Source organism: Ambystoma mexicanum, chromosome 2p (assembly GCF_040938575.1).
Source record: "Ambystoma mexicanum isolate Mex_15411 chromosome 2p, UKY_AmexF1_1, whole genome shotgun sequence".
NCBI classification, from domain to species: domain Eukaryota; kingdom Metazoa; phylum Chordata; class Amphibia; order Caudata; family Ambystomatidae; genus Ambystoma; species Ambystoma mexicanum.
In genome coordinates, this window is record NC_090923.1 from 429,455,953 (window position 1) to 429,475,782 (window position 19,830).

A 19,830-nucleotide genomic window follows, 5' to 3' on the forward strand; every position below is an offset into this window, starting at 1 on the left:
GACTCTGTTTCGGGAAACGACACTGCCCGACAAGTGTAGGGGTCCGCTTGCCGAGCTTGGAAAATAACTCTCAGACCTCGCATTTCATTGTGCCAATGGTTCTCGTAGATCCAGAACAGCCTAAGCGGTTGCATGCAATAAAGGCATACATCGATAGTGGGGCTATTGGAAACTATGTGGATCGTGAATTGGTCTCTAGGATTAACCTCCCTCTCCGTCCTAAAACCAGCAAAGAAGTCATCACCACAGTCGATGGAACTGAAATTGCCTCTGGACCGGTAACACATTCCACTACTGAGGTGACTCTTATTGGTCCCGACGGCCATCGGGAGGGTGTTGTGTTTGATGTAATCAAGGCTCCACAGTTTCAGGTTATTCTTGGAATCCCTTGGTTAGAGACACATAATCCTCGAATTGATTGGCGAGCTAAGAGAATAACCTTCCCGGATTGTACACAAACCTGCTACCCAGAAAACCTGAAGATTAATCTAGCTTCTGTAACCTCTGCCTCCATGCAACTACCTCCGGAATACCAAGACTTTCAGGACGTCTTCCAAAAGGAACAGGCCAACACGTTACCTCCTCACAGATCGTACGATTGCCAAATCGATCTGGTACCCGGTGCACAACCCCCTTGTAGCAGGATTTATGCCCTTACCGAACCTGAGAATCTGCATTTGAGACAATATTTGGATCAATACCTAGCTAATGGTTTTATTCGCCCATCAAAGTCCCCGGCATCCTCGGCTTTGTTCTTCGTGCCCAAAAAAGAAGGTGACCTTAGAACTTGTATCGACTACCGCGCATTGAACCGGATAACGGTTAAAAAACGTTATCCTCTGCCTCTGATCCCTGAACTCCTTGACCAGCTGAAGGACGCTTGCATATACACCAAGTTAGATCTCCGGGGGGCTTATCATCTGGTACGAGTTAAAGAAGGCGACGAATGGAAAACTACCTTCCGTACTAAATACGGATTATTCGAGTACCAGGTGATGCCTTTCGGATTGTGTAACGCGCCGGCTGCCTTCCAATACTTCATGAATGATGTCCTTCGGGAACTCATCGATGTTTGTGTTGTCGTATATATCGATGACATTCTGGTGTACTCCTCTTCGGAATCTGATCACAGAAAACACGCCAGGGCAGTACTTGAAAAACTGCGCCAACACAAACTATTTGCTAAATTGGAGAAATGTGTTTTCCATACCACAGAAGTCGAGTTTCTAGGTTTCATCCTGACACCCAAAGGAGTCCGAATGGTCTCAAGAAAAGTGGATGCCATCCTCAAATGGCCATCACCTAGCTCTGTAAAAGGGGTTCAATGCATGCTCGGCTTTGCCAATTTCTATCGCAGGTTTATCCCGGAATTTTCACGTGTGGTACAACCCATTACTGCACTCTTGAGGAAAAATAAACGTTTTGAATGGTCTGAAGAAGCCGAGCAGGCCTTTCAGGATTTAAAAGCTAAGTTTACCTCCGCACCTATATTGAAACACCCGCGTCCAGATCTCCTTTATGTCGTCGAGACTGGCGCATCCAGCCTAGCCATGGGAGCTGTCCTGTCCCAAAGAGATCCCGAAACCAACCAACTGCATCCCGTAGCATTTTGGTCCAGAAAATTCTCGGCACCCGAGGTTAATTATGCAATCACGGACAAAGAACTGTTAGCCATTAAGTCTGCTTTTAAAGCCTGGCGGCATTATCTGCTTGGCGCTCGACATACCATCACAGTGATCACTGATCACCGGAATTTACAGTATTTGAAAACCGCCAAGGCTCAGTCATCACGGCAGCTCCGATGGGCTTTGTTTTTCGCTGAATTTGATTTCGTGATTACCTAACGACCTGGCTGAAGAATGGCAAAGCAGACGCCTTATCCCGAATTGGAATGGGAGAATCTGATACGAACTCAGAACCAGTACCAATAATTCCCGAACAGAGGATTCTAGGCATGACTTTGTTACAGACGCTTGAAGACATTCAAGCCAGAGTGAAACAACTCCTGGACCCTACAACCTTACAGGATTGGATACAAAAGGGATCAGACTTTACCATAGATAATGGTTTACCTTATTTCCAAGGACGCTTGTTCCTGCCACATAAGGAATTACACGAACTAGTTATTTCCGGTTATCATGATACATTAATAGAGGGACACCCCGGTATTGCCAAGACAGAGGAAAAGGTGAAACGACAATTTTGGTGGCCCTCTTGGCGAAAAGATGTTAAATCTTTTGTGGTTTCCTGTGGTGTTTGCGCCCAAAATAAAAGTCAAAAGAAAAGTCCAGCCGGTCTCCTTCAACCTCTAGACATACTGCCAGCACCCTGGCACACCCTATCAATGGATTTTATGACGGACCTGCCTCCTTGTTCGGGGTACAATACTATTCTGGTAATTGTGGATTTGTTTTCCAAAATGGCCCTTTTATTCCTTCAGCTTCTGTCCTAGCCAAAGAATTCCTCGAAAATATTGTTTGGCTACATGGATTCCCATCTATACTAATCGCTGACCGGGGAAGCCAATTCATTTCCCACTTCTGGCGCAAATGTTGTCAAATGGCGCAGATCGACGTAAGAGTATCGACCAGTCACCACCCTCAGAACGATGGTCAGACCGAGAGGACAAATCAGACCCTTGAGCAGTACTTACGGTGTATGTTACAGCAATCTGAAAGCAACTGAAAAGACATTCTTTGGATAGCCGAATACGCATATAATAATTCGGTACACTCTGGAACTGGCCACAGTCCTTTTTATACTTTGTTTGGGCATCACCCTCGAACCTCAAACCTTGACTCACCTCAGAACCTCGGAATGCCTGCAGTAGAACATCTGCATTCTACAATTACCCAAGCCTTCAAAGAGGCAACTACGCATTTACAACAAGCCAAGAGAAAATACAAGGAGAATGCTGATCTACATCGGAGTGAAGCACCTCCGTATCAGATTGGGGATCAAGTGTGGTTAGCTACCAGACATTTACCACTCAAAGGGCCTCGAACTTTTAACCCAAAATATCTGGGACCTTATTCTATTACGGCAATAATTAACCCAGTGGCTGTTAAACTTGATTTACCAGCTAGTATGCAAATTCACCCTGTTTTTCATGTGTCACTTCTGAAACCAGTGGTGCCCGGAACCCGACTACTCAAACCTCCAGAACCTATTCTAATAGATGGGGAGCCCGAATTCGAAGTGAAGAACATCTTAGACTCAAAAATGTTTAGGTCAAAACTGTTCTACCTAATTGATTGGAAGGGGTACGGACCTCAGGAGAGGTTGTGGGAACCCAGCGACCATGTGCATGCACCTCGATTAGTCAGGAAATTCCACCGACTCTTCCCAGACCAACCAAAACCCCCGGAGGGAACAACCTTGGGAGGGGCCTGGGAGGGGGGGGGGGGTGTGAGTGCTGTCATGATGCCCGCTCCCGGGGAGCCGGTTCAAGCCCTGCATCCCCGAAAGCAGACATCCAGTCCCCAAGGAAGGACCCAGCAACCCCATATAGGGGCCCTTTGGACAGTGTCCTGGCGCCTATGGCGCCAGGCTCATAAAAGACATCAGTCCTGGCGCCATAGGCGCCAGGCTCATTATGGGAGTGCTTGGGTGCACTTACCTGATGCAGACCATGCTGCAGGATCCCGGCCTCCTTGAGGCCTGAAAGGAACTACTTTACCTGTGGGACTAATTTACCATCCGGGCGTGGTCGGGGAAGGATGCATACCTGATTGGAGGAAGGATACATACCTGGAACTTCTTCCAAGGCTATTTAAACCCCACCCGAACAGCCACACGTGCTTCGCGTTGTTCTGCATCTAGCAGCTGGACGCTCACTGTGTCTGTTCCTGCATCCTGACTTCTGCCACGCCTGCCAGCATCCTGGATCACCTGCAAAGGAAGAGAAGAAGAGAACAGAAGAAGGAAAAGTCCTTACCTGCTAAATCCGCATCCCGGAGACAATCCTGAAAAGGAAGACTTTTCTTAAAAAGCTCATCGCGTCGATCGCTGCAGCGCCGCATTCCACTCACCTTTACAGGGCGCCTCCATGTTCAGCAGCGATCATCCGGATTCGCAGTCACGCCCCAGCGCCTAGGGAAAAAAAGACCAGAACAAAAGGTGAGAGAGAGGAGGGAATAAGGAAAGCTAAATCTCCATGTTAAGACTTACCTGTTGATTCATTCCCTCTTCATTTTGGGTCCGTGCCGCATCCTGGCATTTCCGGACCCCAGCCCCTAAGGGGAAAAAGACATCAGCGTTAATGAGCGAATGAAAAGACATTACCAAAAAACGCTCATTAAAGACTTACCTGATTTCTACAAGGATTTCACCTCTCATCTCGGGTCGGTGCCTGTTCCCCGGCATTCCGTACCCCTGCCCCTATGGGGAAAAAAGACACTAGCATTAGTACATTAATGCATGGACACAAGGGGAACCTCTTATCAAAAAACTTACCTGGAAGCCAAGCAAGTTTGGTTCTCACCAATCCGAAAAATCCAGTGAAGTAACTGGATACCAACGCACCCCTGCATCAGAAGCAGGATGGAGAGCTCGTCCTTCCAGACCCTAAGGTGAGACGCTACGAGGAATCACAGAAGGGTTTCGAGGAGGGTGAGAGGGGAAAGTGGGAGGCCGATTGCATTACCCCGCAGACAGTTAATCCCCTATTTTCGCCTACAGAAGGATACTTCTGCGAGCCAGACAAGCCAGATTTGGGGGCCCGGTCCAGTCCGTCTTCCGAACCCTGCGCATCACCTTAGAAGAGGTCACAGCAGCGCGAACCAGGCCAGCGCCTCCGTGGGAGTCAGGTGAGCGTTACACATATAGCGTACACATATAGCGCCTGGGTCGCTGTCCTGCTGTGTTGCTGGGCTGCTGGACGGAAGGGCACAATGTTGGGCTGCTGAAGCACTGGAGTCCTCTTTTGAGGGCTCCTCACTGGTAGACATTAGTTGCATTTGAAGGATCGTGCCATTGGGTAGACACGCGTGCCTTGTTTCTACAGAGCTCTGGTTGGGGTCCCTCTGTATGTGCTCTGTGGTGGGCAGTAGCAGGCCCCTCCGCCCTAGGCGGATGGCTCCTTGCCGCTGTGTTTGCGGGTGTGTGGAGGAGCGCTAGATTGTGGAGTGGGCAGATGGTGGTGTTGGTCGTGGAGTATGAGTGGTGGGGGCTCTTGCATCCTGCTTGTGTCACAACGAACTGTCAGTGATGGCTTTTGGAGGCTCTGGATCTTTGCAGCCTCTAACCCCCTTTTTGTAGCGTGGACCAGCGAGCGGGTGGTGGCTTTTCAGAGGCTTTGGATCTTTGCAGCCTGAACCTCCATTTTGCTGGCATGGACCAGCGAGCAGGTGGGTATCCCTTACCTACTGCCCGATCAGTTGAGGAATGCTAAATGTCTCTGCTCCTCCCCACGTTGTAAGGCGGTGTCTTGTGTTCTTCCACCCGTAATGCAAATGTTGGTGAGTGTGTGTCACATGGCGGATGGCCGTTGAAGTGCCGGAGGGAGTGTCCATGTGCCGCCATCAGGGCCCCTGCTCTAGTGGTGGGAGGCATGTGATCTCACTCTTACTTGCTGTTACTTCTTTGCCTGGATTGGTGGAACGGCGGACTGCAGTGTACACTTCTATCGTGCCAGGATCGGCTGAAAGCTTCACAGGACGCTGGGATCACTGGAAGGGAAGTGTGTCCCCTTATTTGTATTCCAGGATGCCGAGATCGTAAGAGGGGCGGGGTACCCCTTTCCTATATTTTAGGACGCAGGATGAGCAGAAACTGGACGCCCGGGATCAGCGGAAACTGTTCAGGGTGCCGGGATTGGTGAAACAAAGGGCGGAGTGCCTGTTACTTCTATTGGTATATTGAAGATGGCAGGACGCCCTCGGGATTATGTGGGCACATGTGGATGCATTTTCCTCATCACCAGTTGTTGTGGCATTCTGTTGGTGGGCCACATAGGATGCATCGGACAGAGCGCAGCTCTGTGGAACAGCTTGGGCCAAGGCCCAGAAACGACACAACCCCATGGATGATTAGTACATTTCTTTATTTTCCTCTACATGATTCTGCCCTGGCTCTAGTAGCCCCTCATCTTCCTCCCTCCTGCCACCTGGTCCCTTAAGGTCGTGCTTCGTTAAGGTAATCTCCTCAGGTTCGATACACCACAGGCATGAGTATATCAGGGCTTGTTGTCATGCATGCTACCCGCTTTGTGCGAATTAATTAAAGGCTTGCTGACAGTCCTGTGCAGGCAATTATATCTGCCTCGTCATTTATGTTGATTCAGGAGCAAAAACGTGTAATTCGAAATGTGCATGTAGTGCATCCCAGCTCATGCAAATGTATTTAAGTTTTGCATGGAAATGCTCACTCCCTAGGAACTTCACAAAAAGTGCAATTTTTCAACTAAGAAAAGGCAGTGAAAAGTGGAACTGATACTACTGCTTTAATGATTGCATTGTTGCTGCGACCTCCTATTTCAACGCGCATGACCCACGAGCAATGGGGTGGAGGTGGTGATGGAGCCCTCATGCTAACTTGTCCTCATTTATAATTTCGTAATTCTTGTTTCAATTCATAATTTTTTCCTTTTAAATTACATAATATAATTGACCATTTTATTACAAACATTTATTTGCAGTATATTTAAAATGCATGATGGAAAGAATTAAAAATAATATTAATTGCTTTATTGGTTATACAAAAAAGTATTTTTAGTTTGTGGCTCAAGCGACACCTTTTGGATGGAGCAGGCACAAAAGGTGTATGGATAGTGGTAGATGACTCCCTCCCTGTGTAAACGTGCACCATTGTTGATTTTCTGAAAGGGGAACAGTCAGTGTTTTCCTGTGTTGCGTTTGGTTGCGTGTTCGGGCAGTTGAAAATGTTGGTACCACTTTTGTGTTGGGCACGTTAATGATTATTTTTTTTTTAATAAAGATTCAACATCATTAGAGCAATTTTTTGCACTGTAATGAACTCTTAATGAGGGGGCCAGTAACCTGAGTGGCAAGTAGGTTGCAATTTGAAATGTACACATCATTGGGTGGTTGGGCTCCATAGATAACGAGTGGAGTGTTGCTGGGTTTGTGTGCTGGCTGAGGATTTGTTTGTTCCATAAGGTCCTCGGTTCCTTCCAGCACTCTTAAGAGCGTTTGAGACGAGCAGATCTATGGTGGTGTTTCAATACAAAGAGAAAGCACATGGCAGGAGAAGGCCTGCTTCCTGTTTTCCTGTTGCCGCATTTTTTGATTTTCTTTTGTCTTGCAATGATGGGTTCCCTATCGCTCTGACTTGCTATATGGCTAGCTAGGTAAATCGGAACTTGAGTTGACCTGCAATGGTATGAACTACCGCTATCTTTGATGCAGCATTGAACGTGAAGTGTGACATGATCTGCTAATTGTTAGTAAATATGGCGCAACGTGCAATGCTCATGGTTTTGGAACGAGTTTATCAATAATTGTTTTATTAGTTAATGAGAAGCATCCAATCCATAATAAGCTTAATTATGAACAACATATTACGTACCAGGAGGATGATGGTATTATTGGATCATTTTTGGATGCACTTGCTCTAGGTATATTTTAACAGTACCTGGACATCAGGGGCTATGCCATAAAAAGGACTATTCCAGGCTATGCTACGCTTATAGCAGTATTAGACAGGCATCTGAGGCTACATTCAGCATATGCTGTCAGCACATAGGATTTACCAGATATATGAATGAATAAATGGGATGTTCGAGGGTGCGCTTAGAATAGGATCTCAGAACGTGTGGGGATATATCTAGGGGATATGACTATTGACTAATCCAATCCTTGTTTCTATTTATTAGACATTTCTGAAATTGACTTGCCTTTTTGTGTTGCAGGATTTGGACTTGCTCTGAACCTTCAGCCATCAGTCATAGTCATTGGCAAATACTTTTCTAAAAGGAGACCAATTGCAAATGGTATTGCCATGGCTGGGAGCCCAGTTTTGCTCTGCACGCTCGCTCCTTTCAACCAGTTTCTGTTTGATGCATTTGGCTGGAGGGGCAGTTTTTTCATCCTGGGAGCCGTCTTGTTAAACTGCTGCGTGGCTGGAGCACTCTTCAGGCCTATTGGCCCAGTAGGAGGCCATCCTGAAAATGAGAAACTCAAGAAAATTGCTTCATCGGAAGAAGAGCACATCACGAAGGGAGAAAAAGACAACCTCCAAAGAGCAAGCCTGCTGACAACCAATGAAAGCAAAAAGAAGCAAGGCTGCTGCGAACATTTTAGCAAGTTTCTGGATTTATCGCTCTTCAAGCATAGAGGATTCCTTATTTACCTCTTTGGCAATGTGATCATGTTTTTTGGGTTTTTTGCCCCCATCGTTTTTTTGGCACCCTATGCCAAACATCTTGGCATTGATGAGTATTCGTCCGCTTTCCTGCTTTCCGTGCTTGCAATAGTGGATATGATTGCCAGACCCAGCACTGGCCTCATTGCAAACAGTAAATGGGTGAGACCAAGAATCCAATATTTTTTCAGCTTTTCTATTGCCTTTAATGGCTTTTGCCATCTGATGTGCCCATTTGCCGCAGACTACACAGGTTTAATCGTTTACTCTGTCTTCTATGGCCTGGCTTTTGGGATGGTTTGCGCAATGTTATTCGAGACATTAGTGGATCTGGTTGGACCACAACGATTTGCAAGTGCCATTGGGCTTGTGACGATTGTCGAGTGCTGCCCTATTCTGCTTGGACCGCCAGTAGGAGGTGAGTGTATCGCTCAGAAAGGCGCTTTGTAATTGTCTTCTGTTTAGATGTAAGGTGTCTTAAATTCCGTACGTATGGGCTTGCGGCCACCTGAAAATACCTTCAAATGAGAGCTTGTAAATGACACCTTGAATGAAAATGCTGCTTAACCTGAATCCTTTGATATTTTTTTTTTTTTTTTTTTTTGAATATAGTTGTATTACAACAACTTTTTCAATTTTATACATGTTACAAAAATCCATTCTTTCATAAGTAAAAACATTAAATCAATAAAACAAGCGTTTACAATTACAACCATCTTCCAAATCAAGTTTTCACAATTTAAAAGTGTTGGCTTAACATGATGTATATCAATCATTCCAGGTTTAGAGATTTAAAAAAATTGATAGTAGCAATCCTTATACCCATACATTCAGTTGCAGCCAGAGCGACCCATCTATTACTTGGGTCTATTTGTGAAAAATACACAAAATATTTAGCAAAGTGAATATTTCTTAAACTCAAAAGTTTAGGGGCTGTGCACTCCAATAATAAATGTTGCAAGGTTTCAACAATTATTGTGTTTTGACAAAACCTGCACCAATTGAAGTCTGATGTAATTTGTCTCCTTCTTACTTTGACTTCCCTAGTAGGCCAGATGTTAAACCGCAGCCTCAGGATATCAGATCTAATGGCAGAAGAAGGCGACAAGCACAAATACGAGGCAATGTCTTTATAAGCTTTAGGTCCAAATATCGCAGGATCAAAATCTCTATAGGTTAAACACTTTACTCGGGTCTCAATCCAGTCCATCATGTGGACTTTCTTCTTTGCTCTCTCTGGATGATCTAATAAAAGGCTCAATGAAATATCGGCCTTTACCATAATAGAGAGAACATTTGAGGACCACTGTTTCGGGAACCTTTCTGCTGAGTTTAGTATGTAACTAGAGATAGCCGACAAGGCAGAATTGTCCTGTGTTGAAAGCAAACATTTACGCAATAATGCGCATAAGCGCCAATTATGTTGGGCACTTAATGAAATTAGGCCCAATTCATAACGCATCATCACCCCAATCCTTTGATATTCTTTTCTATTGGGTTCTACATTCCCTCTAAAGAATGCCGGGTAATTCCATGTTAACGCTCTTATAAAGACACCTACATTATTTAAGTAAATATAGAGTAAATGCAGCATTTTTTATTAGATTTTTTTTTTTAGTGCTGCAAGTCACATTCACACATCATTTTTTCAGTTGCCAATGCATCTGTAGTTGGAAAAATGTACACACATTGTTGCTGTAAACTGTGCTTGATCAACAAAAGTTGCATCCAAAAAGTACCTGCAACCTAATGGGTAGGATGGGTTGATTAGCCTTATGCAAAGTCGGTGTAAAGGGGGTGTTCAATATTTGGGCAATTCAAAGGAAGGACATAACCTGCACACGCAAATGGAGTAACTTTATTCACACAAAAAAGTCAAGGTACTTGGGACCTGGGCAAATACACAAATACACAAATGCACAGAATACATTCTTCCCTGAAAGTGGTTCATTTACTGAGTCACTTTCAGGGAAGAATGTTAAAACCGATTTGTATCGTCTTTTACAGTTCACGGACTTGCCACTGATGATTTGCTTTTATTTTTTAGTAGTTGTGCTCATTTGCATGTGCAACATGCGGCAGGCACATGCACGTATGGGATTACTTGGCAATCTCTGTACTTGTGCAATTTGTGGGCGGTCACATCCACAGTATGCACCTATTGCAATATGCAAATCGATTTCTTTGTACCTTGCACTTTTTTTTTTTTTTAATTCTTTAAGGGTGCAGAAGCAAAGCTCGGACACAAGTGTGGCATAGTTTTGGTTTTAAACTTTTATTGATGCAAAAAACGGTTTGGGAAAAAGGCCTCAGTGTCCCTAATGCTAAGAAGGGGTTCCCTGCCTCAAAGAAAACCAGGAAAATATCAGGATGTCAAAGAGTCTGTTAATGTCGTGTCGCAAAGACCTACCTCTGACCCTAACACTAATAACCTCCATCATATGTGCAAGAGTATTCTGTTCCAAAGTAAAGTGGTAATGACAGAAAAGTTCCTCGTGTCTCAGCTGAACAAAACTACAAAACAAATGCTCAACAAAGTTTAACTCTAAGGATTAGGGGTTGGCTCCTTTCCCCTGGATTCCTTCTGGCTCTACTTTTCCTTTCTTTATCTCCTTGGGTGCCAGACCCTGTATTTTCTTTTATGAACTTCACTGTACTTGTATATTTCTATGTGGGTGAGAGCCCCAGACTCGCAGTTCTGTGTTACAGCAGCTTGGTGTTCTCTCCTGCCAAGCATAGAAGTTCTTGCTTTCAGGGTCCCAGACCATCTTATCCTCATGTGGATGCGGGTCCCAGACTCGCAATGTGTGGTCACATTAGAATGCTTTACTCTTCTGCCAAGCATATGTTTTCTTGTGGACGTTCTCTGTTTCTTCCAGGATCCCAGACCCTCTTATTCTTTGGCTCTCATGGGTGCAGGTCGCACACTCTCAATGTGCTGTTGCAATAGCTTAGTTCACTTACCTGCCAAGCATATGCCTCCTTCTTTACTGTCTGTTTCTCTCAGGGTCACAGACCCGCTTATTCTCTCGCTCTCATATGAGTGTGGGTCCCAGGCCCTCTTATCTCATGTTCTGTGCTTGTTACTCGATTCCTCCCGGACCTCCAGCACCTCGGTCTGCCCACGTACTGTGGGATGCATTAACCCACTTATGCTCTGCCCTGCGGCATCACTGTGTGCTGGTGGCACCAGAATCATCAAAATGGCAGTGAAAACCCCATGCGTGCCACAACCTAAGGAAATTGTACTCTACCAAGCACAAAAAGATGACTGCCAAATCTACCATGTATGTTGTCAGTGGTGGAATGTTGACCGCACTTCTGAAACATGTCATTAGGCTGCCCAACATGTAAAAATGGAGCACAGATGAAGAGCAGTGCTTGTTGAAAGAAATCCAAAGTCTTGCAGTTAAATCTTTTCTTGGTTGCTGAAAATACGAAATGCTGGTCCTAAACACCCGCAAACATCCAATCTTCTTGCGGGGTGTCATATTTTACTGGAGTCAAGAAAGCATTGTGGAATTGCAATATCCTGGAAAGCTGAATAGGTGTCACGACCCTCGCCCAAACCCCCCCCTGGCAAACCCATTGGCCAGGTGGAGTCAGGACTCGGGCCTCTAGAACCTGGCATCCTCTTCAAAAGCCCTCATGGGGCCAGTCCTGGCGCCTATGGCGCCAGGCTCATACACCATGAAAAACAATGTGCTTGGGAACTACTTTATTGTATTGTCAGCCAACATGGAGGCATCCACATAGCTTGGTTCCTAAGAACCAAGCTACGCGGGCTAGTGTTTTGGGTGTGGTAGCCTAGGGACTACTTTACCTGGACTATTTTGTTGGGGCTATTTAAACCACACCCGAGCAAGACAACACGCTTCGCGTTACTTTGCAGCTTGCAACGTGACGCTCACCGTGTCCAGCTATTCCCTCGAACCTCGGAGAAGCAGAACCTGCAAGGAGACAAAAGGAACATCATTAGCAGTAGCATATTACCTGCATCTTCATCTTTAAACACTCGCAGCTACTGAGAACAGCTTCCTCAAATCTGCACGCCTCCCGGACAGAACGACCTGAAAGAGGAAGATAGAGGCAACATTAAAGAAAGCAGTAGAGACATTTACAAATTACGAACTGCTCAAAAGGCTTACCTGGCTGGTCGCCTCTCGGCTGGCACCACTCTGGACATTCCACTCGCGCTGAAGAACACCGCGACCTACAAGGAAGGAAAACACAGGTTAGCAAAGGCAAGACTTCACAGCGCTGCGCATAGCGCTTACTTACCGCATTATAGCACTCTTAATGCACCAGAATTTACCAGCGGGGCTCAACCAAGCCAGTTCGCCGCGCTGAAGCTCTGTATACCTAAGGGAGAAAAGAGACATTTTAAACAAAGAAAGCCATGCAGGATAGCAACAAAACTAAACAACAGCAATAAGACCTACCTGAACAATATCAAACGGGCCAGCGTAAGTGAAGTAACTGGACCGCACTCGCCCATGAAAGACAACGCGCCCCTGAAAAGAAGGCAGGACGGAGAGCACGCCTAATTCTACCACAAGGCAGAACCTTCCTCGCAGACCACATCAGGGCAAACCTGAGAAGCATATCGGCGAGTAACCCGGCTGCGTGGCGTCCCTGTGGATACCAGGTGAGCGTAACAATTGGTCACAAAAACATCCACAGCCAGTTTGCCTGCCTGTGAAAGCTGTAAAAATCTGGGCGCAGTACCAGCGGCTGCCTGAATGCTGTTTTCAAAAGCCTGCATTAAGACTGTAAACTTGTATCATTAAGATCTAATGTCTAAAATCTAAGTGAACTCTTATCAAGAGTAATAAAGGTTGTCACTATTTAAACTTCATGGTTTAGAGTCTGGAATCAGTGTTCTGGATGTTTGTTTTTAAATTGCAAGTTTATTTGAAACAAAGAAAAATGTAACAAAAATGACATTTAAAGTAAGCCTGACTCATAAAACTAAAAACAACTTCCCCCACCCGGCAATGCACCCCCTTCTGCTCTCCAGACCAGGAATTCACATTTATGTGTTGATTAAGAGGGGAGGGGCACTTGGGCTGCTCTGGGAAGGGCACAATGGACTGTCTCTGGCTGAAAGGATATGCAGATTGTGAAGTGTCAAAAATGGCCTCTCCCAGAAGGAAGGGGGTGGATTGCTTCAGACCTGCCAGGAAGATAAAGGAGGCGGGGACAGACAACTTTTGTTGATTCACAATGGATAAAAAGCAGATTTCTAAAAAAACGAATAATTTACTGTGGACAATTGTAAAAAATATATAAACCCCGGACTTCTGAACCTGAAATTTTGCTGCACATTTGAAGAGGAAGCATGAAACTTCACACGCTTATGCCCATATACAATGTGCACGTGTACCATTTTTGGACAAACTAGATATTGTGTCCCAGACAAAAAGCACGAAATTCTGTCAAATCCAGACCCAAGATCCTACCGCGACGGGGCTTGGAAGAGCATTTGCTCCACGAAATATGTGATCTAGATATGTTATTGTTATAAAGTTTGTAAAATTGTAAATATGTATTATGCTAAAAGTAGAGTTCATGTTCAAAAGCCAAGGGGAGGATTCTCTGACTCATAAAACCACATCATCATGGTGACACCCTGTGTTCTCCTCCAATCAAGGGAGAGGGGAGATTCTAGCCTATAGCCAGCCAAGGGGTGCGCTTAGGATAATTCAGCATACACACCCCTTTATCAAATGCATATATAGAGACAGCTGAGGACTTAGAAAGACAGAGATTCACCCACAACTGATTGCTGGCAGAGCACTTTGCAAGAGAATTTGACATCGTCCCTGCTCCAGACTCCAGAAACTTGGCAAGCAGGAAGGCCCATTTCCATAGCCGAACCATTCTCAGCTAGGCCTTGAAAATTCCAGAAACCAGAATTTACCCCAGACATCTAAGGGGAACCAAAGAACAGCCTGGCTGTGCTGTACTGCTTTCCTGCTAACGATTATTGCCAGAATCTAAAGACCCAACCCAGTAGAGCCGTGCTGTGACTAGATAGCTGTGAACGAGAGCCATTGCAGATCCAGCCCAGTCCTACCGTGCGGTGACCAGAGTGCCTTGCTGATTGCAGACCAGAGCGTCTTGCTGTCCAGTCCGGTGTGACCAGTAGAATCCTAGAATTTCTGACCAGAACCCCTGATCGACCTCCACGAAAACGTCCATAACTTCTTCTATTTTCATGCTAGTAACACACTTTAAGTGTCTGCTTGTAGCTAACATCCTAAGCCTTCCAAAAACCATATCTCAAATCCGATAACCATATCTCAAATCCGATTTTGCCGCGAATTTTCATTTGGGCAAAATCTGTAACGTGTAAAAAAGCTTTTCATTGCACCCGACCTCAAATCTCAGTTTGCACATTGCTTATTGGTGTCAAATCATTGCTAGTATTTGTCTGCAACCAGATAAAGTGGCTCCCATTAGTATTTCAACAATTTCTGTGATTTAGCCCATTTTTAGTGTTTTTCCTATTCCATTCAAAGTCAACTTTTAAAACCTTTTTGACAGTTTGCCAATCAGTTCTGTTTCTCTCTTGTGTTTGCTGAGGGGAAATTGGGATTGATATATTTGCTTGAATTCTGCATTCCTGAAATCTGTTCCCTCTCCTCCTATCTCTCTACATTGCATATTGGGGGGGTTTAGGGGTGTGCAGAGGGGAAAGAGTAACCACATTGCCATTTGATTGAATAAACCCACAAAAGTATTATTTCTGTGTTGCATTGTTTTTGCTCAATATTACTCCTGGTGATTAAAGAGATTGCTTAGTGTGACATCACCCCATTGGTGATTATTGTATCCCCATTAAAAATAGTGATTATATTGTGAATATATATATATATATATATATATATATATATATATATATAAACCAGCCTGGTTCAGTATGACCGGGGGGTTCCAAGAGAGGGACGTGATATAAGTGGTACATCGTTCAGAATAAAAGAACTTGTAGACACAAATAATTAAATAAGGATTTCAGTTATGCATTACACGCTAGGCACTGACTTAGGTGAAGTGCCGGATTGAAATCACTTACAGTACCGGTTTCAGTAGTTTGTGTCTTCTGAGCAGCTGTGCTTACCTCTGAGGCTCCATCAGCTTTCGGGCATTCTCTGCGGTTGGCGGTGTCCCAGCCAGTCACTTTGCATCAGGTTTTTCTTCGCAGTGGCAGTCGCTCTGCCAGTTTCTTCTCCCTTCTCGGGATGGGTCTTCACTTTCTGACGCTGGCCGGTCTTCGGGCACCCAAATGTTTTCTCGGACAGCATGCAAAGTAGCTCTTGTCCATGCACTACCTTTGCACTCACATTCACTGCGTCTCCTGCTGCGGTCCTCTGTTGGCCGGGTCGGTCTCTTCCAGGTTTCCTCGTCAGAAGATGGCTCTCTCCATGTTCGTTTCCCTCTGCTATTTTGTATTTCCCGATCATCGGATGCAGTGAGAGACTAGACTGTTCACTCCGGTTCTCTGGAGTGATCTTCATACTCCTGGTCATCTTCTTCACAGTATTTGTTTGGAGTTACATGAGAAACTGTTGGTATTTTCAGGGCCGCTAGTCAGGTCTAACATGCTGGGTTGGTTGATCTCACAATAGAAGACATTGGGCCTCATTACGAGGTGGGCAGTAACGGGTAAACGGTGCCGGTAAGGCACCTGAGCCGTTAACCCCATACCGCCCTATTACGAGGTCCCCTTGCGGGACCCGCTCTTGACGTCTGGTTGCACCAGACGTCCTTAGCCGGTCCCGCAAGGGGGCCAGCATGCTAACAACGGGCCCGTCATTAATGGGCCCATTGTTAGCATGCTCCCCATTCCCATTGAGCCCTATGGGGGCTCAAATGGGGATGGTCTGGGTTCCCTGAATGGGGAAATACCGGGCCCTCCAAGGTCAGAATGGCCCGGTATTTCCCCATTCAGGGAACCCTGGCCTGAGTTTGGAGGCAGCCATGCACTTATTAAGGGCATGGCTGCCTCCAAACTCGTCATGAGGCCCATTGGCACTGATTGGGGAACAAGGAAGGAGATTTTGGCTTGGGGAAGGAGGGAGTGTTTAATAAAGCGGAGGAATACAGCGTTCTCTGGCAATGACTGTCCCTAATCCCATAAGGGGCTTCCTCTCTCATGTGATCCTCCCCCTGGTGCACTGCCCTGGCCCCATGGAATGGTCTCCCCCCCCCCCCCCCCCCCCAGGAAGGAATGGATGGCATCCACAGATTTGTCCCAAGTCTGGTCTAATAAGTTTGTTTGCTTCCTGAATCAATTAGGGCGTAGGTGGGATTTCCACTCACCCTGACTGGTTCGTGTGTTTTAAAAGACTCCGAGGTACAGTAGTAATTACTTGTTGTTTCCATCTCCTCTTCATCTTCAGGAATACATTCATATTCCTGACCAATCATCCACCCTACCTCCATGGTCTCTTCTTTCTGATTTTTGGGACAGTTCTGGCCATATGCCATTTCCCCCCCACATGAAAAACAAGCTATTACAGGGATCATGTGATTTTTTTTTTTTTAATTGTTTTTATTTCTAATGGGCTAGTTCTTATTTTGTCCCTAATCGGCATGTATTTATCATCTTCTTTCCGCCGTCTGCTGTCCCCCACACCACCTTTTTCTACGGTTTTATATTTTCCAAATGGAGCCTCTTTATTCATTACCCTGTGATCTTTGCTGGGGAACAGATTTTAGTTCCTGTTTCCCTTCATCACTTCTGCGCAAGACCCATATGTGTTTAGCCACTTTGGCATGAGTTTGGGCAGGGTCTACCACTGCGAAAAAAGAGGGTTTATTTGTAATACTGCCCTCTGTAATGATGGTGAGTGACTATTAACTAATAGTTCTAAAGAGAGAGCTTGTATTACTTTCTTTTTCCTAACCAAAGAGGTAATGTATTTTGGATGCAAGCTCCCAACTCCACTGGAGACTCATATGGGTTTAACTATTTCCCTGAACTTTTGACGGTACACATTCTCCATCTGCCCAACCTGATCTAATAAGTTGTTCCTCGGGGATTAGTGTTTTGATAAGAGGCCTGTAACTCTCCCTTTAACAGGGGTGCTAGATAGCACACCATCCCGTCCACTTTCCATTGAAATTGTTGGGCCAATCTTTCAAAGTTGAGGAAGAAACTTCTAGATCTTTGCCTTCCCGGTAGGGCTGTAGTACGCCATGTGGAAGGATGGGTCATTGTTGTTGGAGACAGATTCTATCGAATCCCTCTTGGTGTCTTAGATCTGTCTCAATTTGGTGATTTTCTAGGTGTTCGATCAAGATCTCTATGGGATTTAGATCAATTTTCAGGGATTAGTTTTCAATTATTTTTGGTGTCTCCCCTTCGCTCTCAGTCGTCGGGGCTCAAGGTTTCGAAAGGGGATCTTTCCCAATTTCTGGGAGTTTGGTTATGAGAGATGGGGCAAGTAAAAGGAGGAGTTAGCGTGTTCTGATTGCGGAGTGGATCTATTTTATTTGTGATGTGACTCTCTATACTATTTCCCAAATACTCTAATGGGGGTGGGGGTAGGTAGTCTAGGCCTGGAATCATGAGAATCTCCTGACCTTGCCACTCGATCTATTGTTAGCAAAGTCCCAAGTCTTGTTGGGGTCCCAGACCCTTCTCTGGTAGGTAGTGGTTTTCTCTTGCCCACTGTGACGAGAAAGAGGTCCTCTGATGCCTTCAGTATGTGCCCTTGGGTCCCAGACCCTTCTCTGATTTGTGGTAGTGGTCAGTGGGTTTCGGTCTACCAGTGACACGAAGATGGTGCTCGACAGATGACTGGCACTGTCTAGTCCCAATAACTGCTCCATTCCCTCTGGGCTGACTGAAAACTGCTTGAGGGTCTTTCCCGCCTGCTCGTGCATGCCCTCTGTGTCTCCTGTACCTCACCTTACCTCCTTGCGGCTCTAGGTACATCACTGCAGCTTCCTGAGACTGGGATCAGCTTTGTCGGCTCTTCAAGCTTCTCTCCATATCAGGATCCACAATGTACTGTCTCCCTGCAGAGCTCCGCTTTCTTCCTTCCCTTGGTGTGAGCTTGGGTCAGCACCGACAGACCCAACCGAGAGTTCACACAGCTGCTCACCAGCGTTCTTCACGTCCCTCTCCTGCTGGCCCGCCAGCAGGATTACATTCTCCCATACTGGTGATTGCCTGCACCTGTGTCCTCTCACGGCAGCTCTTGACTCCTTGCCAGGCTTCTCTGATTGCCCTTTGTTGCTCTTTACACTTTGTATCCGGTGTCTCCCATGCGGTTTAGAAGAGTCCTTTAACTCTGTTGATTGGATCTTCCTGCCTCCACGGGGCCACCAGCATGAATACAGTCAATCATCATTATGTCTCCTGTGTTCTTCCTCGGTCTGTACTTTTGGTGGTATGTTCTAGGTCACAGTAATACATAGGTTTGTCTTCAATGTAGTGGCTGTGAACATTGGGGAGGGTTAGGGAATGTTGGACAGTGACGACATTCAGGGTTTGTACCCCAGTTGATCGTCCTTGTCCCCAGAGGGGGAGTCCTCCCCTAAAAGGTTCTCCCACATGTTACCATGCCTAAGGGGAATATTGCTTTTGAGTGGTTACGAGAACATTGACTGGTGAACACTTTTGAATATTTACATGATCCCAAGGCCAAAGAGTTTTGATGGCAAACCTAGTTCTGTGACCTGCTGGTTGCATGCATCTGTGCAAAAGGTGCACAACTCATGATCTGATCAGAAACTTCTATTTGATCAGCCTGTTCCTTTATACAGCTATATCGAAAATGCGATGGCTGCAAAATGCAATATTCCAACTAGTTTGCCCAGTTCTTTGCCTGTTAAGCCATCCACTCTGCTTAGTTTTACTTTCTTTCCGCTTACACAATGAATATACAACGATAACTAGATGTTTATCCAAAATTAGTACTCAATGGTTCCATCTAGTCTGTACATCTACACATATACTGCAATACCATGCACTGTAGTTCGCCTCCAGAGTTCTCTTTGCTTTACGATTGCATTATATATTACCACCTGCGAGGGAGGTCAGGAAGAAAGCGGAATTTGCCAGTAGCCGTCTGCATTGCATGCCTGCCTGCTGCGCCTCTGCCCAGCCTTCTCCCGGTCCTTCTAGGCGGTGCCACAGGACAAGTTTCATTGGAGTGCTACACCTCGACCTCCACCGTCTCTGCCTTCTCACTTGTGCACCTCCTGACCCACACCCAGGTCCTGGAAATAGTTATTTCCAATCATGGACCCGTGTAATTTCTTTTTAAGGGAAGCATGCATTGCGCAAACCATGGTTCCCTTACAAACTAACAAACTATTTATCCCTTTACAAACTAACAAAAAAACTATCAGCATCACAGATGGGGCTTGAGTGCTAATAGCGATAAATACCGTTTTCATGGGTGTGAACAGCTTTAATTCTTCGCTTTAGGACCTTTAGTCCCTGCCCTCCACAGAAAGTGGTATTTAGCGATATTGAAAATAGTGTATATC

The 19,830-nt window shown here is 45.6% G+C and overlaps 1 protein-coding gene across 1 annotated transcript in view; it reads left to right on the plus strand.

Annotated features, from left to right (window-relative positions):
* LOC138566466 (monocarboxylate transporter 2-like) overlaps positions 1-19,830 on the plus strand; it is a 136,153-nt gene that overhangs the window by 105,235 nt on the left and 11,088 nt on the right. Inside the window, exon 4 of the mRNA XM_069643787.1 lies at positions 7,871-8,740. Within this exon, the coding sequence (XP_069499888.1) occupies positions 7,871-8,740 (870 nt within the window). The remainder of the gene's footprint in view (positions 1-7,870; positions 8,741-19,830) is intronic.